The sequence below is a fragment of the Corvus moneduloides genome, chromosome 4 (assembly GCF_009650955.1).
Source record: "Corvus moneduloides isolate bCorMon1 chromosome 4, bCorMon1.pri, whole genome shotgun sequence".
In the NCBI taxonomy this organism is placed as follows: domain Eukaryota; kingdom Metazoa; phylum Chordata; class Aves; order Passeriformes; family Corvidae; genus Corvus; species Corvus moneduloides.
In genome coordinates, this window is record NC_045479.1 from 44,374,924 (window position 1) to 44,399,936 (window position 25,013).

The window sequence follows — 25,013 nt, forward strand, 5'->3', positions numbered from 1 at the left end:
AATTGTAGGCTCAATTCAGTTATTTGACTCTCTGGAGAAATGACAAATTGAAAGAAACACACTGCAAATTTTCAAGGTAATTTTTTTCAAGACAAGTAACTACACAGCTCTACTAATTAGAAAGGATAATATTTCTAAAGGAAAGAAATAGCTTATGGATTTTAATATTTGTTTTGCTGTGGTTCACAATGGAAAGGTTTTTGAGTGTATTAAACTAATCATCTGAGTGTCCTACAGATTTGACAATTTTAATAATATTCCAAATTTATCTACGCACTATTTCTGTAGTTTGAAAAAAAAAAAAAAAAAGGAAAAACAAACCACACACACGAAGAAAATAGGACTTTCACCCTCAAGAATTTACCTGAAACGCTGTGCTGCTGGTAGTTATAGGATGTTGGAATTGCACCAATAGGAAGTTGTGGCTTTGGATTGCCTGGTTGTACCTCATCATCTTCCTCTCCAAAATGATGGACTTTTTCATACTTTTCTAGATAACTGAAATAAAATTAGAAAAAAAATGTTTTTAGTACAGCTAAATCTCTCATTCCAAAACCTGAACTGCCAAAGGAAGCAATCTGTGGAAACATGGAGATTTATTTACTGGAAACAATAATCAAAGTGGTAAAAAATAAAACCTGAGTCAGACTGACAATAGATGACAGAGAAAATATAGATATGTTTAATTACTGCTTTAGATACCAAATTTTTCAGATTTTTCAACAGTGATACTTAGCTAAATTGCAACCAATTTGAGCCCTTTTGTGACTAAGTCTATTTTTCCCAAACAAGCTTTTGCTACCTAAAATCACTCAGCAGGTGAAAGCATCATAAAAACTACTCTGTGCAGGTTATCAATACATATACCGAGGTCAAGCCCAGAAAAATACTTAATTCTTTTTGCCTTGTTTAAAGAGAAACTGTACACTGGGTCCTAACAATTACACAAGAGTAAGAGAATTCAGACAGGAATACCAAGGGCAGCAATTCAGGATCAGAACTTGAGAGCCATAGCTGCAGCTAATAACTACTGGAAGTCCCTCTGAGCCCCTTAAGAAAAAAAAAAAAAAGCTGATATACTGTACAAAGAATGGACTTCAAGCACAGAAATTATATATACCAAAAGTAAAGAGTCAAGCAGCTTGGTAAATTAATTATTTCAATTAACAGTTAATTTAGCATTAAAAAATGTAACTTTCAGAACTTCCTACACTCCACAATATAAAGTCAACTTAAAATGCCCACTGTAGCCTTAGCTTCACAGTGATACATAGCTGCAAAACCCTTCATGAAATTAAGTCAAGATCAAAGCTGCCTAAATTTACAGATTTTAATTGTGCTAAAAAATGACAATACCAAGTCAATGAAATCAAAATAAAAATGCTGTATAATCAGAAAATAATTAAAAACTATTATCTTTCTCTTTGTATTTGCTAAAATATTTACTATACGAGTAGGCTTTTGGTGCAATTTTTGTCAGTAGACACTGATTAACTCATGGTAAATCAGAAAGATTTTAAGAAAACAGTATTCCCACTGACCTCTGAGGAGTATTTCACATTCATTAAATTAGTAATTATTTCATGAAGTGAGGTATCAATGACATAACCATACCTTTAACATTTTAGCAAATACATTTTTTCTTAAGAAAAGGGTGCATTTCAGAAGAAAGGAAAGATATCAGAGCTAGTAAGGCATATAATGTTGTATTGTATCACATCAAAATATGATTCATGTCTGACTAGAGTTCAAGATATTCAAAGTACTATATATGTTATTGTTACATGAACCACTGCCATAGCCCCCTCCTTATTACATAAACTCTTGAGTGACTTAAGGAGTCAGCAAAAATCTTCCCTGCACAGTTACTGTTAGAGATTTTAAAAGACTAAAAATTACATTTAAATATGGTTGCTTTTATCTTTAAACTAAAAATCCTCAATTATGTGAGTTAAGTTCCAACTGCATATGTGAAAAGAAATTAAAACCTTCTAGAATTGTTTATAACTTTTTTAAAGTCATAGCTCAACTGTCCTAAAATTTAAATCCTACGTTTTCTCTTCCCTACATTTCCTTACCCTTTTATCCCACTTCTTTCCTTTAGCTTACATTTTATATCCAGATGAAGCAAATCTGTAATCCAATCAATTTTAATTAACAGAGCGTGTGCATTTATGGTAAAGACCAAAAAGAATAGTTCAAAGACAGCTTGACCATCCCTTCTTCTGTCCAGTCACTCACTCTTCAGAGAGCTCATTCAGAAAACCAGGAGGATTCTACATTGGCTTTCCAATAGTTTTTCAAACTGAACAGGGGTCAGATGAATACTAGATCTAGTGCAGGGGAAAACTGCAGGTGTACACAGCCAAGGATACCACGTGTACAATTTCTACGCTGGCAGAAGCTACACTGCCATAGCTTGTCTAATAATGCTGGGGCTAGAGCTAATTTCCTCGTATTTGTTGGTCTGAGTCAAAGCTTGAGCTTAAAACAGTTTCCTTACTGAAATAAAATTTCATAAAAACATTTAATACGATGAAGTAAAAATCCCCATACAGAAACACATATGGTACTCAAAATACAGTCTGCAAATGATTCTGGACTTGTCCATTCTGCCAAGACTGAATAGCTACTTGAGCATTAAAAAAAAAGCTGTATATATCATAAAATAATTCATGTTTGACAGTTTTATATGGAACATATATACTTAACCTTATGCTTTTTATTAAAGCCATGTCTCAGCCAAGCTGAACAATATGAATACCCTAGATGTTCTCCTCTGTTAATACCTACTTTATCAGAAATGTGTTAAAACAGTTCCACTGGACACAGAAAATCTCAAAGTTCAAGAATCTACTTCCTTTCTTCCCTCTCTGAAAAAAATTTAGGCATACATTAAAAGACCTTTGCAAACTAAAATGGTCATAATCTGTTCAGTGTTGACAACTGTGACAAAGCTCTCACAATGTCTTATTAAGCATTTCACAGGAAACCAGGATTCAAATTAACTTCAAGTGATGATCTAATTTTTCCCTATGCAAAGGCAAGGACCAACTTCACTTTACTAAATTCTGAGCTCTTTTTGTTGTTTTTCAATTTAGTGAGGTTCCACCTCTTCGAAGAACAATCCTCCTTTCTTATCTCACCCCACACGATCAAGTTTGCCAAGGAAAAGTCAAAACCAAAACAAAACAAAGCCCCCAATAATCCCAAAGCATTAGTTACAAAGGCTAAACCCTGCCTTCCTCCCACCCCAAGAAAAACCCAAACCCCAAATCAAATGACAGAAATACCTTCCCCACCTCTAACACAAACGCTTTACTCTCTTCAAGATACTCCTAGCATTGAGGGAGGACATTGCACTATTTTTCAATCCATTGTGTTTAACAGCACTGTAATACTAAGTTTCAACTATAATAACCAGACTGTAATAGGCTCCTCCGTATGATTCCTTTATGCTACGTAAGTACCAACTGTTTACAGACAGCTGTACAGACCTCAATCCTCCAAACATTCCTTTTGTTTCCTGCAGAGAGAATGCATGACCTGGAATTACAGTGTAAAGAAGAAGCTTTGCAAATTAGCTTGTACATGAGCCTTACTAGTCTTAAATTCTAATCTCAACAGTCTGGCATACAGCTACTATGCAAACAGCAGAACAGTTTAGCATAAACACACGTCTTGCTCCAATAGACAAGAAATTAAAAAATAATAAATGGAGGTTTTCTATTACTGAAAAACAGTTGTGCAAATGCTCACACATTACGATCAGTTGCAAAAGGCTAATTTCATGTTTCAAAACAGGTTAAATCTGTAGTTATAGGCTAAAAAGGTATACTTTGATCACAGAAAATGGTTTTCAGGAATTCAAAATGCTTCCTTAATTTCACAAAGTCACAGGTAGTAAACATCAACAACACAGGTCTCAATCTTCTAATCTTCTCTTTTAGTTTCAATACCAACTGAACGATAAGGTCCTGACAGAGAAAGATGCAGTTAGTATGTAACGAGAATTAAAGCAACTAACTAAATGAAAGACCAGAATGAAACAAACAATGTATATGGGATAGAAAAGTGTAAAAGATGTCTTTAAAAAAGCTCACTTAAGTACTATGTTGAAGCCTTGGTGAAGATGGAGTAATAAGTAAAACTGCCCTCTGTACATATGTGGAAAGGTGCTCCCCGCTGTTAGCATGCCACCCTGAACTGGTGTTATCCAGTGCACACATGAACCAAAATATTCAAGAAACTGATATGCAATGAAACCCATTTACAGCCACTCCTGGCCTTTCAGCTTGGATCACTCCTCTGTTCTGAGAGGTTTAACATAAATTAAATAAAGGAATAAATGGAAAAATAAATGAGTTTCTAAAAAGCTACACACCCCAAACAAAAACAACACCACCAACACTCCCCAAAACCAACAAAAAACCACACACCTCTGGTGAATAGCTAGAACAACAGGATATGCAAAGTACTTAGAAACAGGAAAATACACAGGCAACCAGAGACAGATGTGCAGACTGGCTACTTTTTGAAGGGCAAGTGATTTCAATGTTTTCTGAAACCTTGGTTACTTTAAAAATCTCTCGATTTGGAAATCAAAAGATCATATCTCTCTGAAAATCAAATTAACATATTACACGTTCTGTTCCTCTGACAGAACTTCAATAAGTCACTTTGTTCCATTCAAGTCTGTGAGAAAAAAAATCTATGAAGATGAGTAATATTTTTATCCATGAAAAATACTTATTTAGTAACAACACAGGTTTTTATTCAGCCCAGTGATTTTTAGGCTTGCTTTCAGATATCTGGGAAAAAATACAAAAAGAAGTCTAAACTAGGTACATCTATAAACAGTAGCCCTGAATGGCCTTGGAGTATACTAGAAACTGTTTCAAGTAACAGTACATAACATCTGGCTCATTTGAATATTTTGGCTCCCTTTACCAGGACACAGTAAATTCGTTGAAGATATATTAACCAACATCTGGCAAAACATGACGTGCAGACATGAACCATCACAGTCCAACTATCAGTTCCCTCCTCATCTTTGCATTCAGCTGAAGAACAAGCAGGTACCATTCCTACCATAGCTCTCCACCTCACCTTTCTTGAAACTATCTTTCTAACAGCATTATTAGTGGGAGACTGACAATGTGACCTTGCACCATTTCTGTCTGCTTGAACACCTTCCATTATGTTGCAAGACAGACATGCACTTCCCGCTCACTCTCTTGTACTCCCTCTCCCTCTTTGCAATACTGTTAACAACACCCTAGACAATCATGAGACAAAATCCTGATTGTAATAAGGATTTCACATTACTGAATATTCCAGTTTGTGTTACCTTAAGTGAGAATCATAGCATAAAGTCTCTTTTTGCCCCTAATTCAACACGACTCTTGCTCTGATCTTGAGGACTAAGGAACTCATGGCAACTCACGAACTTATGGTGCCAATCAATACCATCTTTATTAGAAAATCCATTGCAGTCCTATAGCTTGAATCTGTGCCTGATACAGTTACTTGAAAATCCAATCCATTTACGAAGCCTAATAGCAGGCAGTATTTTAATCCCATAGAAAGCTGTTTCTCAGCAGGGCCGAAGCATTTATGCTTGACTGCTGCTTCTGGCACACACAGTGGAGACTGGTGCCACACACTGCAATGAAACTCCTGCTTAGAACTTGACAAAGCTGCAGCTGCAGCTGCCCAAAGAAATGCACAACTGATTTACTCATCTCATAGATGTTCACTTACCAAATTCCTGTCCCAAGAATTATCCTAAGTAGTTTCCGGAAATGGCAAACACAATAACCTGCTCCAAGGCTCTGCTCAAACTTTTAGTGTACACCAACAAACTGCCTCAAATTTGATTTCATGTCTGAGTGATTTGCCAGTGTCATTAGCAAGCTTTTCAGGTTGGTTGTTTTTTTTCCCCTGACCCTGAGGGCACCATGAATTGCAATTCAACAGTTAAACCCAGTTATTGTCAGAATTGATGCTTGCAGCTGAATCCTTCAAAAACAACACTTGAGTTTTCCATCTTCACCTTGTCTAACTCAGAAACTGACTGTCTCACATAAGGCTTCCAGTGAAACACTCCACACGTGATTCTCCGCATTCTTTGTTTGATTTCCAGCTTATTGTAACCACCTAATAGGACAGGCTGACAAATCAAGACCCTTAATGCTGTACTTGGCCAGCCTGCCAGATGAGTACAAAACTCCAATAGCTGTGCTTTTCAAACACCTGGCAGAGTGTCCCACAAGGTATGTGCAGAATACTGTCCCAACCAGCCTGAGCTGGCCTGTTTGGAATGAGGTCCCATGTGGGCCCATCAGACCATACACACCATACCAGGGGCTCTACCATCCAGCCTCCACCCTGACAAGATTCTGTCACACTTTAGGAGAATTGTGAGCAAACTCAGTAGGCCCTGTGAAGATTAAACAGCCCAAGCCCTTTATGCATAACCACACACAAACTATAATTGCCTTTAAATGGAATTTAAATATGTTAACATTTTGTAACACATTTAGTAACACGTGAGACTACATGATAGATGGTCCAATTTGTAGTTTGCTTGAAATTTGATTAAAAAATTCTTACCCTACCAAGAAACCTTTGCAAACAGAGGAAACCCAAATACATGCCTTCACAAAGTTCTGAATCTTTCCTAAGGCAATCTTTGTTAATCTTTGTTGGAAGAAGTGTAAAAGTTATGAGCACCACCAACCCTGCAAATTTCACTTTGTTAGACATTACAAGAAGAAAAAGATTCAATGCTCCAAAGAAAAAAAATAAATCATTCAAGTCAATGAAAATACTTTCTTAATATCTATAGTAACACTGAAAGGAAAGAAATTAAGATACTATTTTATGTTTTCATACTAATAATGCCCCATCTTAGAAGGGAAACAATAAAAGATATATGACATCCAACTGAAGTGCTTACGCTGGAGTGCAGTTTCAAAAGACTGAGGTGGCTGGAGGATGACATCAGTGTCTGAAGAAACTGCATTACCAGCAACTCCAACATATCCTAGATAAATACACTGCTACATAAGCTTGTCTTCATTTAATTTTATTTACACTGAATCTACTTGTGATCCACAGCTGTGGTCCAAACTTCTTTTACAGGACTAACTCTCCTGCTGCATTCTCACTGCTTGCCAAAAACAATTCAAATCCAGCATCACCTCTTACTGCTTTCAGTGGCTGCTTCAGCAGACACGATGGGCTTCACATCCAGGAATATCTGAGCTGTGCAATTACTAACTATTAATTCTCCAGTCTTTATCTTTTCAACAAAGGCAATTCCCAGACGTATTCCTCTTACTAATACTACAGTCACTCTGTTTCCATCTAGGATGACAGCTCATCAAGTCTCAAGTATAATTGCAGTCTGAGTTTAGCTCTTCAAGCAAAACACCAGAACCCCCTAGATTTGTTATTATCTCTATTACTTTTTCACAAATTCTTGAAAAACCCCGAAGTTTCTCTATTTTGAGAAATAATCTACAGTACTGCCTAGATTTCTCCACAGTGCTCCACAGTGCCTGTACACAAGAGTATCTGAATGGCAAAGATGCACTAATACAAATGGTACCGCAAGTTAGGAACCCCTGTAGGCACATGCAGGAAATTTTAACTAAGCATTGTGGGGTGTGCCCATAGCACAGTCACAACATACTACCGCCTACACCAGCCACCTTATTTCAGACCACCACCGAAATCCCAAATACCAACACATTATGAAAGCCACTACAACAATTTCAAGTATTCATGTATCCACTGCAAAGCTGGCAGCAATAAAAATGAACGTCTCTACACTGTAATACGTATTGTGACATAGTAATAATAAAATTTTCAACTAAACACAGCTTCTGACATAGCATTAGTTATAAACAGCATGTCTTGTAAAACAGAGTCTGCACAGAATTCAAAAACTTGCATTGAGTGAACATTACTTAGGTCACTAAGTGAAGTATCAAGGTAAATACTAAAATAAAATTATTTATGTGGATTCCTTCACAAACATATCCTAGGACTCAGTGGTGTTCTGCCAACAGATGTATTTATCTAGTAAGTGTATTTAACGAGAAAATACTTTAAAATATACTTATACATATATATATATAAAATACATACTTGAACAAAAATCAGAATATTCCTACACAACATGATAACTTAGAGCATGTTTTAAAGATGGGGGCTTCCATTAATAAATAGTGGCTTGTATTTTGTCAAGTATTGCAGCTAAAAATCTATTAGATACTCCCAAGCAAAAGAATTAGAATCAAGCAAAAGCATATTAAACACATTACAGACTTTGAACACCAGAGATTAATGACCAGGTGCTCCAGAAGTATTTCCTGAGACAAGCAACTACAAATATGAACACATTTTAATGCAAATACAAATGTACACATTTAATGTATATTGTGTATGAAGTTGTGTAACCTTTAGAATGGTGAACATGAATAGATGTTTAACTGGCCTTTATAAGTAACCTACAAATATTTCATTAACTCTGTGAAGAAAACTACACATATTATTAACAAGTATAGCTTCACTTGACCATTACTTCTGACACAATTTAACTATTATGAAATTTAAATAGGAGAAAGACTTTTTTTTTTCCCCTGGTGTGTGTGGGGGGGGGGTGTGGGTGTGTGTGGGTGTGTGTGTTCAGGTAGCACAAAAGAAAGTGGAGAAAGAAACACTTGTTAGAGCAACACAATGTTCCATCAGAGTACAAACTGAAGAGCTGTTCTCACTAAAGAGAAAATTTCTATGGCAGTTCAGTCTTAGGTTTTTTCCCAAATTCAGGATGCAAGCTGGCCCTGTAGTACATACGATTAAGGAAGTGATTCCCTGTAGTTTTCAGTTCACAGTTCCATTATCAAACATGCAAACAGAGAGAGCTAGTATTTTTTCACAAGAATACTTTACTTTCAAACTTTCATGGACTTCATTACTGGTATCACAGAAACCTGACTAGAGGGTTTTGTATGCAAGGAGTAAATTCTTTCATTTTGGGCCTGCTAAACATTACACCAAAGTTATTTTCACAACAAGAATGTCCTGAATTTATCCCACCAAGAATTCACAATTCTTTGACTTTCTCTCAAACCATTATAAATAACACAGCTTGCTATATTATCACAGATGGCAATAGCCACTTACACCTTGTCCTGGCTATGCAGGATAAATTTATCCTATAAAGGCATAATCGAACAAAATACCACAACATGTGAATAGTCACACATCACATACTTACAATTACACACTTATTCAAAACACTTCGCTAAACTGTAATCTGTCTCATCTGCAGACTTGCATACTCCTTTTCAACTCCAAATACTTATCGTGCACATTTTTGAAATTTAGGAATATTACACACTTTTCAGAATGCAGTAATAAGAAAAAAAATACTCTTTTAACTTAAAAGAATTAAATATATTAAAATTTTGTAACACCTTTTATTTTAAAATATTAAAAGATATTTAAATTTTTAAAAAACAATTGAAAATATTAAAAAATTTTAACACATCGTATTTGTGTATTTCATTGTAAGTATGCCAACAGAAATGCTGCTTATGGATATTAATCAAACACCACTGACAAAAAACATGTCAGCTGTTTCTAGAACGAGGTGTGGAAGCCCAGACTATACACAGTCAAAGTACTATCTTAATTATTGGAAAATGGCCCTTTCCCCATGGCCTATTATTAATCTCTTTGCCACATTCTGGCAGTACTTTGACAAGAAGAGCCAATAGGTTCCCGTAGCAAGCCTGGTAATTAGAAGGATATTATACAAGAGCACAATAATTGTAGATTTAAATCTCATGAAAACAGCAGCCTAGAAACAGCTTTTCTAGATTTTGGCAATTGCTCTAGCCACCATGATAAACATTTCCACAATACTTATTTCAGTGTTATTCAACAGTTACTAAAAAAACCTCAAAACCGTAAAAGACATAATAAAAAGATAGAATTTACTGATTCCTAATGCTTGTAGTCTGTTTCTTAAAGCTAATGAATCTATAAGCATTTATTAAAAATTTATTGCCATGTCATTTTTCCACCTCACATAGCTATCTGTAATTTCATCATTACTTTCTGCACAGATTCGGCAACTTAAACAGTTGCACTTTTCTGCCTTCATCACAAATCGGTCTTCTCCTGCAATTAAATTTATTTACAATTTCTCTGTCAAACTGTATTCCACACTGACCACATAATCAAAGTATATGCACTAGTTACATGTCCTTATTTATGTGGTAAATCAAACAAAAATATGAACATTAATTAATTCTTGAACACTCTACCAGATGGATCAAATATTCATGAAAAAAATAAGAATGGAATAAAAACCAATCTTGAGTAAGAGGATCCTGGTGGGATTCTGCACACTAGGAACATAAATTCTTTAAGGTCCAAGTGGAGAGGAAAAAACTGCCTTGGGAGTGAGTACCTTCTTTGTCTCAAAATCTTCCCAGAAATCAGTTTGTAAAAAGGAATGCAACTGGACCTTCATAAAAACACTTAACCTAAAAATATCTGTATGCTTTGAATAAATACAAACTACCCAGAATGAAAGTAAAATAGTAATAATTACTAATTTTAGATTTTTTGATCATCTAACAATATGCACTTATATGGTTTAAAGTATCCCAGTGCATTCTGAGAATGTAGCCAAGTGTAAATTGAGAAATGATGATAAAGAGGTAATATACTGATTTAGCCGTCTAAAGCTGTAGAGGCTACACACCTATACCAGTAAAATCAACTGCACTTCATGGAAATGAACTGCCTGTACCACTAAACTGTTAGAGAAGTGCCTGAAACAACTCCTGTCCAGACCAATTAGCATTCTTTCAAGTAATTTAAAGGCACCATTCAGAAAGCCATCCTTGGTAAGGGGACCATTCCCAGAAGTAACTTTGGATATAACTACCCAGTTTTGGGGCTAGGACTATGGACGTGAGCCGTGTTATGTCAGTTAGCCTCAGACACACTTAATTCACTAATATAGATATAGCTGGAGAATCACTGAATGCTGTACAGATGGCCTCTGGCTTAACACTAATTCTGATAAAGCATGAGGAAAGCAGAAAGACAGATGAAGTGTCGCTCCTTCAGAAAATATTTTAGAATTACCAACGACACAATGACCATGAAGAATTTATGCTTTTTTTTTTGCTTTTTATAACTAATGTAAAGCCATTAGAACATATACAAAGATAAAAGAAAGACAACAAATGGGCATAATGAATACAGATAAAGCCCAAAGATCATACTTCCTGTTGGAAAATATCCATCTCGGTCACTGAAGATAATCATTGTGAATTGCTTTAAAGGCAGAAGGAAGAGAATTTTGGAGTATTAGAATGAAAAAAATAAACCGAGAGCTCTACTTTTAAAAAATTACAAATCTAACAAATTACCCAACGAGAATGCTGTTCTGAAACACACAATAAAACCACTCAAACTCAAATCTTATATAAAACTGAGATACAGATACTAATAATGTGTTGAGCATACTGGAAGAGAAATTATTCTATTATAGGAAGGCTAAAAAAAACCACCTCAGTATCAACAGTATTCAGGTATTAAGTATCAGAAAATGCCTGGAGTATATATAGTCCCTGCTGGTGGTCTGGGGTTTAGAGGAGATAAAACCTGATCCTCCACTGTGGATTGACCAACCCTTTCAAATCCTGTATAAACCCAGTAACGTTTATTGTATTTCTAGTATTTTGAATGGAAATAACTTGTCAGAAGGTAAGTGCTCTGCAATTAACATACTGTGTCCCTTTTCAAGAGACAGTGGGTAGGGACTTCTAAGACTGAAGAAAGTTCATTATGGAAAGCAACAAAGTCACATGGTATCTGTATTACGCAATATACGGGCAAGTAAAATAACATTTCCCTAAATAATCATCCAGATGTTATTCTTTCTTACTTCAGAGCTTTCTACACTGTACATAAATTTGAATAGGTACCATCAAGTTGGCTTTGAGCAACTTGATCTAGTAAAAGATGTCCCTGACCATGGCAAAGGGGGTGTGTGTAGGGTGTGTGTGCTGTGGACTGTATGGTCTTTAAATTCACAAGCATTCTATGATTTTGGATTACTACAGCATATAATGACTGGATTTGCTACTTACACTTCCTTCACCTTTCCATTTGACTTCTACAGTGTATATATAATATATGGCTAATACAACCAGTTTTTTGAAAACCTAGCTATAAATTCACAACGGTGTACTTCCACAGAAAAAGACACTACTTAAGTTTCCAGCTAAGACCAGCATATGGTGCTAATCGCTTTCTTTAAGTACTCAATATTCTGAAACCAGGCTACCTCAGTGTCACTTAAGCTCTGGACACATTTTGAAGATTCTTCTTCAGACTAATGAAATCATCTACCAAGAAGCAGAGCTTGTTTCTACAAAAGAGCAAACCTTCTCAGAAATAAATTTCAAACAAGAAATTAAAAATAAACCTTCAGTATTTTCTGCTCACATGTAACAGCCATGCTTTGCAACAGATGGGGAAAAGAGTAAATCCTTAAGTAGCATAGAAAGCATTAAGCCAGTGACAATGTCCAATCCCCTGGAAATACCATGACACAAGAACAAACTACATAAAACACTTTCTTTAAGAATTACCTTAAGATGACCAGTGAGCAGTTAAGTTTTAAATTGTTATCTACTGTTTTATGAAGTTATCGAACACTTGAAATAAACTGGCTGATGTTGCACTGTCATCAACAATGTATTTACAAGATTCCTCAAATCAGCAGGCTGTAGAGAGCAGTACCTGCCAGCTGATGAGAGACAATGGTGATCCAGGACACACTAAACTGCTGATGTCAGACCCCAAAGTAGTTTAACAGTCATATCTCTTAACAGTCTGAAATCCATGTCATACACAAGTTACGCTGCACTGAGGTTGCCCAATATGAACATGGAATAGAGCCCACATCCAATTTTCTTATCACATGTGCAAGTTGCCCTCTGTCTTCACCACCAAATATGCAACTGAGTTTGGCTAGTAGTTTGGAGGGTGTTGTTTCGTTTGTTTGTTGTTTTTATTTTAATGGACCAGAGGCTCTAATTTATGCCCCAAATAATATGAACATTTCTTCTGGGTAGTTGTCTTTGGGAAAGATATGGAAAGCATTATTAAATATTTTTTAAAGTTTTAAGCTCCTGGGAGCAGACGCATACCAGATGAATTACAACAAACTTATGCAACATAGACAAGAAACTAACTACATTTCTGGGCAGCTAGTTTTTATAACACATGCATGACTTAAAAACAAACATACTGTGGCCACTACAGGAAAGAGATTGTTTTTAAAAAAAAAATATAAGAAAATATAAGTACCTTTAGAACTGTGTATATCAAGTTGCATCCTATCAACATAATCTGACAAGTATTTTGTCATGCTATAGGAAGACATAAAAAGAAGAGGAAAAGAATTGAAGAAGGGGATTTAAGATGTAAAAACCAGTGAGATACTGTGGAAGGAGGACACTGATTTAGGAGCTAAAGTGGAGACTGGGAGAACTCTATACTCTCTCTTTAATGCACTAGGCTTATAACAAGGGGGAAAGAACATCCAGAAAACAAACAAAATTAAATTTCCTAAAGTTAGAAAATAAACTTTTAAAATATAGCAAATCAGATCCTACATAAGCATAAAGCACACGCCAGTCAAAGAGCAGAGGACAAGGAAGGCTTTGGGAAGAAGCTGCTGGCAGCATGCACAGTGGCAGGGAAGGGAGGCCACACTGGCTGTCAAAGCTCCTGTATGGTCGGCTGCAACGTGCCTGCAGTAGCTGACCCTGTCAGAAAGCACAGACAGAACTTTCTGTATGGTACAGATTACGAGGAGATGAAGGAGAAAGTGAAATGACATTTACTTTCAAGGAAAACAAGGGAAGATTATAAATTGTAACAGATGATGGAGAGGAGGCTGAAGAAAAATTTCCCTCCAAGCTGCTTTAAGTTACTATAACAGCATAATAGAATAGTCAGGTGAGGGTGAGCACCACATTCCTGGCTTCCTTCTCCAGCCCTGTTAATGACTGCTCTCTAAACATTAAGAACTAGTTACATTTCACTATAAAAACTGTGAAGAGAGGAAAAAGAAAATAAAAACAATAAACCAGCAGTAATATTAAAGCCATGCTTTGCCATAGGCCAACCAATTTTGTATAGGTGATTCTGCTTTTAAGTGACGTCTGTAAAAAGAGGACAACGATATGAAGTAATGTACATAGGGCCTAAAAGAGCTAGATACTGCTCAACTGGAATAGCTTACTGGACATAAATCTACATGATAAAAAAATTTCATCAAATGGACCTCCAAATCTTTTCAGATTTGGAAAGCTACTAAAAAGACTGATGGCAAAACCTGAAGTTTACAATGATTCCAAGTAGCTTTTATCAAATCTCATGCCCTGCTCGACTATCAAATTTTGTAAAATCAAAGGCATATAGCTTTACAAGCACCTTTTCAGCACCAGTGTCCTTGTAAGCAGTTGCTCATCTTTCCCATGATTTCTGCTCAGTCCTGCATTCTCCCAGCACAGTGTTCTGTCATGCACATGGCATCATAAGAATTTATACAGTGAATGTGATAAAGCTAAGAAATTTCTCAGTTGTTTAAAACAATTACTAGGGAGCAATAGAACATCTGCCAGGATATTTCCTCTACACTTCCTCCTGCCCCAGAAAAGGCAGGAGGAGGGCAACAGGATTCCTGGAAACCTTTCTTCAGCTTCCTGTCTATGATTTCAAGCTTGGATTACCCTTGAGATGTTTTTAAAGTAAAATAACTGAGAAGTTTGAAGTGTAAAGACAATGGAAAGATATAATATAATATCATTTCAGGTTTACAACTGCTGACCAAAGTTAGGAAGTGATTAAAGACAACTTCAGTAATTTAATGATGCAACAAAAACCCCTGTTATAGCAGTGATATCGTCCCTGCACTGTTGCTGCCTATGGGATGAGCATGAGCAGTACGAAACATACATGAAGAGCCCTAAAGCTGCAGTTATTTTATTTTTATCTATGTATACATCAAAATGAGGTAATATTATGCAATATTGATATCCATTAAAAGAAACAAACAGTGAACATAAGAAAAGCAAATTTCAGTTGTTATTTTATGAAGACATCAGTGAAACAACTTTTATTTTGTGAGGAAAAGTCATGTTAAAAGGAAGCACAAAGAATAGCTACACTTTTGACTAGAAATGAAAAAAATACGTAAAATATGGTATGCTATTGTAACACACAGTTAAATGCAACTACAAGAATGCTTCAAATTTGTCTGACCTCACACTGGGTAGGATAAAAAAAAAAGCCTATGACTAATAGCCTGTGGCTAAGCTAGTAACAAGGGACTATGGCTAGCTAATTAGCCCTTTCACAAGCAAAAAGATAAGGAACGACTTGAATTCTGTAAAAAGTTTAAATTACAAGCATGCCATAGAACTCAGTTCCCATCATGAAGGTAAACTGAAGATGTAATTTCAGTATCATCCGCATTTCTCCAAAGCATCAAACTTCTTTTTACTACCAAATCACTATCCTTAGAGATCCATGGAAAAAATAGGAAGATCTATCTTCCTAGTACCATAGCTGTAACATTCCTGTCTTAGAAACTTCAGACTAGCCTGCTACAACCATATTAACCCTTTCTTAATTAGGGTTTTAAACTGTCATGTTTAGCAGGCATCAAGGTGTGCTACAGTGTTAGGCACATTGCACTTAAAATATACAAAAGCGCATTTGTCAGATATTGACCTGAGTTTTATCCTTAGACTGAGCAAACTAACATAAGGTGCTGACAGACTTGTAGCTGCAGATAAAAATCAGACAACTGAAGCCATCACCACCCAGCTGCTTACCCCTCCCTGCTGACAAATGCGGCTGCTCTCAAATGAAGGCATCTGATGCACCCCTGAATCAGCTCATGAACCACTGATGCTTTCAGCTGTGTATTCAAGGAAGCAGGGACAATTTTACCTGAAAACAGTTAGATGGCACAAGAGCTCATTTATATGCACATCTGACATCACCATTTGGAAAGCGGGACAAATGTAACATAATACCTCATAACAGTAAGAGTTTGAGCCAGATGATTTCTATTACAGTGTGACTGCCAAAACCAATAGCCTCCACTACCGGCTTAGAACAGGCCCTACCAGTACTCATTTGAACACTGTGCAAGTGACACAGTTTGCGTTTATGCAGATTACACACGTTACACCACACATTCCTTATGTGACCTTGTGGACTACTAAGTATAACTTTAAAAATTATCTGAACAAGCATAAAACTAATTCAGGAAATACCAACTTCAGAGAGAGTGCAGCCAGCCAGCTTGCCTTCTCCAGCTCCATCACCTACAATTTCTACTAAAGTTTTAGCCTATGGAGTCGGGAAACAATAGATACAGCTGTAGTTTTTTACAAACTTCCTTCCTTGAGCCAGAGGTTTTTTTTCGAACAGAAGGTGCCACAGCCCTGCAGGGATGTCTGTACTCCTGCTGCAGAGTCACAACCTTCATCCAATCAGCCAGACTACCCACACAGTAATTAAACTACACAGATGTGGAGGCAAAGCATGAGCTAATTCGGCACAGACCTCTTCTGTATCAACAAATTCAGGAGGGGGCAGGGTAGGAGCTTATATTTTCCACCTTACTGTGTCTGCAAATCTGTGCAAAGAGTTGCATCAGCAACCTACAGAGTAATTTGCCCTGGACTACGGCACTGGCAAGAAAGGGAGGAGTAGGAAGACAAGCCATCCGGCTTATAATAAGCACCATTAGGTTCCAATCTAGATTTCACCCCTAACTTTGTCAAATAACATTAGGTGACACATGCTTACACTGGCTTTTGTTGTTACTAAGGGATGGAGAGTTGTTTTGTTTTTGGTTTTAACTACTTTGTTTTTCTTTTTAATTGCCACAGCCACAGTAACAGATTCACTGAACAGATGATGCTTAAAAAAAAAAATTTATAACCACGTATTTATTCCCATTGACCCTCACTTCTTGGGGCCCTATAAGGATTCCATTAACTGTTTTATTACGATACAACCAGCAGACACACAACTGAAAGATGGCAGAAATTTAAATATTATTTGAATAGAAGTCAATTTAGCTACATCTCATCTTTAAACTACACTAAAAATATTTTATTTTGATTCAAGTAAAGGATTTAGACCTTAAAACTTCCCTTTAATGACATGGAAACCTTTATTCAGGTTTTCTAATGTCTCACTATTTTAAGATACATCCCATACATAGCTTGGCTTCTTTAATTAAAACCAAACCAAAACAAAAACCCTAACACAGACTAGGAAACTATATCTATCACATGAATTAGCAGATAGAGTTAAAATAAAGCTGTAACTCAATTTATTAACTAGCCTTCAGAAAAACCCAAATAAACCCCACAGTTTTATCGTCAATACAGTGTTACCTTGGTTCATTTATTACTGATAGCCAGAAATGCAGTATTCTCCCTAATGAAAAGGTATTTAAGGTATCAATAGTTAAAGGTTGTCATGTACTACACTTATAAAAATCCAAAATGCCCAGAATCATAGTTTCAAACAAATAATGCATTACGAACACAGCCAAGTTATTTGATTAAACAATTGACAAGCAAACATTTTCTTAATTAGCTGTTCAGTGTTAAAAAACAGTCTTGACAATCTTTGGAGTTCAAGCATAAATAAAAACCCTGTGTGCAGAAATCCGTATGGAAGGCCAACATTTCTTTTTCCCCTCACTTTTTTTTTTTTAACTTGCTAAGACTGACGAATGTGGCTGATAGCAAACGAAGCAGATCTAACTGCAGCTGCTATACTGATACTTTCCCCTTGCAATGCATTACTGCTCCCTCTGGTGTCCATCTGACCCTGTGCCAAGCTCTTTCCACACACCATGGTGGCAGAAGACGATTTCTTTAAAAGTGCATAGGTGTGTATACATAGGCAGAATGACACATGAACGTACATATAGAGACATTTCTTCCCAGTACAGTGACTGAAGCAGCTGAGTATGGGGTCAGAAGGGCATTGAAGCTGGCACAGAGGAGGATGTGACTGTAAAAGCCAGAAGTTACATCATGTTATGCTGCCCCACAAGAGCAGCTCATGTTACAGTAAGTTACACTTCCCAGACTGTCCAGCCTAATAATTAGACCATTGCCATCTTTCACCCTCACACCCAGATGTGCTATACCATCCTACTACTGGTATACTGTTTTGTAAAGACTCTAACATGACAACTATTCTCCAATCAATCCCACTCACTGAAAACTCTAACAATACCCTGCCTTTTATTTCATCCTTGGACTAGTTTTTTTCCCCCCACATCAAACTTGATTAATAAACATCAAATCTTGGGGGGCGGGAGGTGGGGTAGTGTAAAAAAAATGCCAAGGCCAGTGAAAAAATAAGTGGTGGGAGTTCACAGCTATGCACAGAAAGAAGATGGAGCTCATTTTTTCACTACCAGTAATCCATTAGATTACTCGAGCTGATTTGTGCAACTCTTTCCTAGATAAGAGTGTTATTTTACTTTCAATTACCTAAAAAAAATCTTCAAATTAAGCATGAAATATGACTTATCTGGAAAATTCTACTGTTCCCTCTTATCATGCCAATGTCAATGATAGGAAGTTTGTTACTGGTTTTCAAGCAGTATTGAAAATCCTCTGTGATATGATATGCTGGGTACAAGCATTATTTCAAAGACTCTAATTTTAAGTGCTGAAAACAGCGATGTGCAATCAAAACTAGAAATTATGGCACTTCTTTATATGAACAGTAACATGACACACTTAAAATAGTAGATGTAATGCCAAAACACAGAAATACCCTTGACAATACACTGGTTTTGTACCAAAATAAAACTGAAGTGGCCTGGGATATACTAAGTTTGATATGCGCACAAATATCTTTCTCTTAACAAGTCACAGTAGAAGTATCTATACAACAAAGACCTAACGAAGTATCTAATCCATTGATCAAATACTCTTTGGTTATAGCAGTTGTTGCCAACAATCTCTATAGTCAAGTCAAATTATGATCGTTTTCCTATTCCACTGAATAGTGCGTAGAACAACTACAGCTCCCAGCGACCAGAATTAGGATGACAATAAAAAGGTGACAATTGCCTAATATGTATCTAAACAAGACAAACATAACAGCTTAAAGTATTTTCACTGCAGACAAGGCAAACAGATTAGATTTCATCCTATGACTTGCAACTCATACTCACAATTTGAAGTATGCTGTCAGCTGGGCAGCTGTATTTTGGCTCGTCCTTCAGATGTGTAGAGAATTTAAAAACTCACAATTAGGCTTTGACGTTAACCCACTATTAACTCATATGAAAAAAGTTCAGTCCTACAGTACTGTTGCTTGAATCTAGCTATTGACTCAAGGCAACAGTGAATTTATTTAGTGAATGAGAAAAAGTGGGGGAAGATATTTCATTCTAGAGAATTTAAAAAAAAAAAGTGAGAAAGACCGACATGTTTTTCTAATTGGAATTTGATGACTACATTACTTTATCATTTAACTGAGCGTACTTCATTTTGTCTCAGCTGTTAAACACAATGAGGTAAAACAAATAAAGAGCCAAATGCACACTGAAAAGTAAAGTTAACTGTGTGCCTGTAACAGTTGCAGCAGAAAAATTATATTTGCATGCAAAATGCAGATACTTAGCTGAAGGTGTTAGAAATCCTTAGAAAAGACTGCACCCTGGTGGAAGACTTGTTAACTTGCTGTAATAGCTACTTGGTAAAGCCATGGGGTTTAAGTTTTTATTTAAAATTTAGGTTTTGTAGTTAGAAATTATTTGCTACACAAAATGAAAAGCCCTTCAAGCATCTGTTACTTCAGTTCTTAGAGTTCTTTGGTGCCAATTATTCATGACATTTCAAAAAACTAAGCCAAATATTTAGAAGTATTTTTATATACCTATATACATTTCCATATCCGCATCCTGTGACACAAAGAGTAGGAGGGATAATTTTCTGTAATTCTCTTCCTTAGCCACAGCAGGTTAGTAAACATGAAAAGTCCCAACCAAACCAATTAACCAAACAACAACAACAAATAAAAGAATAAAACCAAGTAGCATATCAAGGGGAGTTAAAACAGGAAACATGCTTTTAAAATCTCTGCGAGGAATGCAAATAATGAATCATGGATTTGTGCTTTATATTCCTCTTATTCCCTTAACATGTTGACTTCTCCCTTTGGCCCAAGCAAAAATCTTTATCACAAGAGTTCAACATACCCTGAGTTTTCCTCAAGTTTTATTTCCCCACTTACCAGTCACTGCTTTCTCCCTTCTGTGCCTACTAGATATCTGCAAAGTACCTGCAGCTCCCACAGACCCATCTCTCCAAATAACCGGGCAAGGAGCAGCATGTGCCACAAGTGGTTCACAAAAATGTGCAAGTTAGTATGTGCCAGCTGCTGAAAGCCATTCCACCTGGAATACATACAGTCCAAGCTGTCCCTAACCCTCCCTCACTGCCAACATTTCTAATGTCTCTTTTCTTTATGTATCTGCTAATTTTCAAATTGGTTATTGGAAATTTAGAAAAAAGTTATTTCTTTCTATCAAACATGGCTGAACTTGGTTAACAGGTTCCAAAATTCTCGGAGAAGACAGACATACAGTAAAATCACATGAAAACATTCTTCATAAAACTAATATAATTCTACCAAAATACCTAGGAATTAACAGTAAGAGACCCATATCCACACATCACATACGAAAACAGGCAAATAAATACCTGCACTATCTGCTTGAACTAGTAGTTTACTGGCCCTGCATGTAGTGTTAACAAAAGAAATGCATTTATGACTGATGGAACAGACAAGTGGGATGACCAATCCTGAATCTGGGGTGAACACATATATGAGCTACCATGACACAGAGCTGCAGAAGAAAACCACATTCACAGAGCAGCAGGCTAGAATTCATTTAACTTCAGGCTGCCCTAAATTAAAATAAAGTATCTTTTCTAAGGTAACAGTTTTATACACACACACACACAATATACGACTCCATATTTTGCACTGTCAGCAGGCAGTAATGGGAAGAGTAGAATGAGATCATCATGTGCAAGATACTGTTTCACTTTAACAGCCATATTTTTATATGCAAAATAGCACACTCAAAAGAGCAGTGGTACACTTACCATTTTTCTTGCAACCATATTTGGCAACTAAAAAAAAAAAATTTACTCCTGAATTCAAGGTATAAGCATCTATAAATTTGTTGTAAAGAGTACACTAACTTTAAAAAAGGAAGCACATTTCCAATTAGTGTTCCCAAATAGATCAAGTTTGCACTTCCAACTTCTTGCTTACTAATTATGAAAAGCTTTTCTTATCCTTGTCTATTCTTGCACCTTTCAGATTTACCAATGCAGTCATGGATCATTATTTGCGACAGTAACAGCAAAAACACTCATTTAATTCAAGTATCACTGGTCTTACATCTGAGATCACTAAAAATGCTGCTGACATGTCAAACAAGACATAGGAAATTTAGCACCATTAAGGAATTGCATTAATGGTAATGAAAGAGAATTAAAAGCGGTTAATACTATTGCATGCTAATGCAGATAGACTATATTTACTCTCAGAACTTTACTGGAATGACAACTCTAACATTTGAAGCACCTCCTTTGGTAAGTTTCAAGTATAAATAACCATGTGGTATTGAAACACAAAGAAGGTAAGAAGTAGTTGTCCCTTGCCTCGGCTCAGGGTGTCCCATGCAGTCAGCCTTCTACTTCATATTCATACTGCAAGCCAATTAACGCATTAACAGTTCCGTTAAATGCAACCCACTAGTTCTTTCAATACTGATCTGAGTTCAATATAATGAATCATCTTCTTTTTCCCTCAGAATTCTGACGGCATAACTAACATCTATGAACTAAACAATCAATAGTGGATTATGGTAACCTATTATGGATAATACTTTCATATCTTCCATTGTAAAGGAAGCACTGTACTTCAATCAGATAGTGCTATCATACAAGAATATTTATTACTTGCACAGTTATCTTGATTGAGAAATCATGGAATATCCTGACAACAAAAAACAGAAATCAACATATATACTACAGAGATTAAAGTAATTATTTTCTTTGAAATATGAAAACATTCCAGAGACTGTCGGTGGGGCGGGTGGGGAGCTTTTAATATCTCCTGAAAGTAGTTGGCTTCCAATGAATGTGCTGAGATGTGAGCCAAAAAAACCCAAGACATAAAGAAACCAGGGCTAGAAATACCTTTCAAAAGGCTATCTTGTCCATCATCCCAGTATTGCTTGCAGGTACTGCTCTGAATCAATCCCTTCCTCGAAAAGGTTATTCTAACCTGTTTCAAAAATGCCACTGATGGAGATTCCACCAATTCTCTGCAGGGATATGATTGCCCACTGCTTATGTTAGAAAACTTTTAACAACCTTCAATCTAAATCTCCCTTACTCCAACCGCTCTCCTCCATTGCTCCTTGTCCCACCTCCAACAGAAGAAAAAGAAGTTTTAGTGTTATAGTCAGTCCTTTTCAAATACTAAATAACTCTTATCATGTCTCTTTTGTCTTCTCTTCTGTAGACCAAACAATACATTTTTCTTCCAGTCTTTCCTCAAATTACACTTTCAAGCCTTCTGATAACTTAACAGTAAGTGAGTGCAGGCAGATAGGAGGCACAAGGTAAAAAAAGAAAAAATACTTCCACCACCCAAAAACACGTAAGAAACATCTTAGCAACATTTGCACTGGGGGAGGACAAACCATACCAAACAAATGAAACAGACGAACAAAACCCACCACTAAACCAAACAACAGCTTTCTAAGAATTATGAGATAAAGATTATTAAAAAGAAAAAAAGAAATGCATTGGAAAAATACTGGTATCAAGATGCACTGGTATCAATATACACATTTCACGGTACTATACTGTTAAGCAAGCAAGACAGGCTAAAAAGACATACTCTTATCTTCCTCCTGCTTTCTATAAACTCCCAAAACCCTTGTAAGACCACACTCTTCTGGTAAATGACTATACAGGATTTCATACTATTAATGAAAATGTGGTACAAGATCTCAAGAAACAGCATGATAACTGTTAAATTCAGGGGTTTTTTAAAGTGTCCAAAGTTAGCATGAATTTCACTTCTCCTGATCCTTCTTGTTGCACTCTTGCAGCAATCCCTCTGTAGTCAAGGCCACGCTGACAAAGTAAGTGAGATGAGGAAAAAAAAATCAGTAAGAATAACATCTAATCCCAGTTTATATATGGATTCCCTCAAATGCTTTTGGAAATCACTTATTGTCTCTTTTATTTCAAGCTGTATATTAACATTACACATTATGTTCACAAAAGTAATAGACACAAAGAATCAGATATACTTCCCTGACTACAACATGGGATAAAACAGTCATCTAAATAGTTCTTGTAAAGTTTCATTTATTTGGAATCTGAAAGCAATACTTCTTTTATATTGTTCTGTTTCACATATCATATGCAAAGAAGCTAAGCTCTGTTCAGAAAATTAGAGATAAATGAATAGAATTAAGGGGTTTGTTTAGGCATGTTGCAGATACTCTAAATACCAGGAGCTGTCTCAAAAGAAATACATACATTTTACACCAACAATTTTAAGACACAGAAACAGAGATATAAAATACTAAGATAACATTAACTCTGCCCTACCAAGCTCTGTTAAATGCAACGAAAGATGAACATTTTGAAGCATGGTTTTTAACATTTGCAGCCCAATCCATGCTTTAAAAAGGTAACTTCCTTTTCTCCTGTAGCATAAAAGGAATATTTCTACTTCATAAACCCATGTATCTGCATTTACTAGACAACAACCCTACCAAACACCAGTGTTCAGAAGAATCATAGCAGTCATGCTATTTCACCTGCTGAGACAGCATACATATGCCAAACCTAAAGATGAACAGGAAATACATCTTCTTCTGTGAAGGAGGACAGACTTCCCACAACCACTGGAATTACACAAAAGCAAACAGCAGAAGCAACATGTAAAACTACTTCTGATATCACAGAACGTCACAGTTCACACAACCCTAGCTCTAACCTTTGCTGTGTATTTTTTAGTATCATGTATAGTAGCAAGCAGTTCAGGATAACTACAAGCTAAATCCTTCAAGGTACCGTACAAAAGATTTCAATGTGTTTTGGGTGTATCTAAAGTTTCAATGATTTATCTCATCAATTACTAAATTAATTCAGGTTAGAAAGATACTGAAACAGAAGACTACATTTCTCAATCCAATTCTTCATTCTTTTCAATTCAAAATAATTAATGAGTTTACTTACAAAAATCTCAGCAGTTTCATTATACACTCAGAAAGCACTGTATTCTGCAGAGGACAGGCAGCATTCACCACTCAAAACAAATGCAAAAACCCTTCTTTCAGTGCAGAGCTAAACAGAACTTGTTCTTCTGAGTCATAATCAAGGACAGCTACTTATGAGGCTGGTTATACTTCAGGGTTTTACTTTTTATGTTATGCTAAAAAGGAAACGGCATTAAAAAAAGTTGATATATAAACTGTTTTTTTGAAGCATTAGGTATTCCAATGCCCCATCAGAAACAGCAGGGGGTAGTATTTCTGTGGTTTTTAAACCCAAGTCTCATCCTGCATTTTCCCTCATTACAGGTTACCCTTAAATCCCTCACCTAGATTCCTTTACTGCTTAACTTCTTCCGGCTGCACTTCTGCCAGGCAGAGTTGTCAATCCTCTTCTGAGCTGGCTAGGAGAGGTCCTGCAACCTGGTGACCAACCACATAGCTGCTCTTCTCTTCTCCCTCTGCCTCACAGATTTTACCACTTTTATTTACCACTATTGTGGAAATCATTAGCCTAATAACAGATCACCTC

General features: G+C 36.3%; 1 protein-coding gene across 1 annotated transcript in view; it reads right to left on the reverse strand.

Moving 5' to 3' along the window:
- The window catches only part of ARID2 (AT-rich interaction domain 2), a 92,315-nt gene that overhangs the window by 38,524 nt on the left and 28,778 nt on the right, over positions 1-25,013 (reverse strand). The window contains exon 4 of the mRNA XM_032106462.1: positions 365-498. Coding sequence (XP_031962353.1) covers positions 365-498 — 134 coding nt within the window. The remainder of the gene's footprint in view (positions 1-364; positions 499-25,013) is intronic.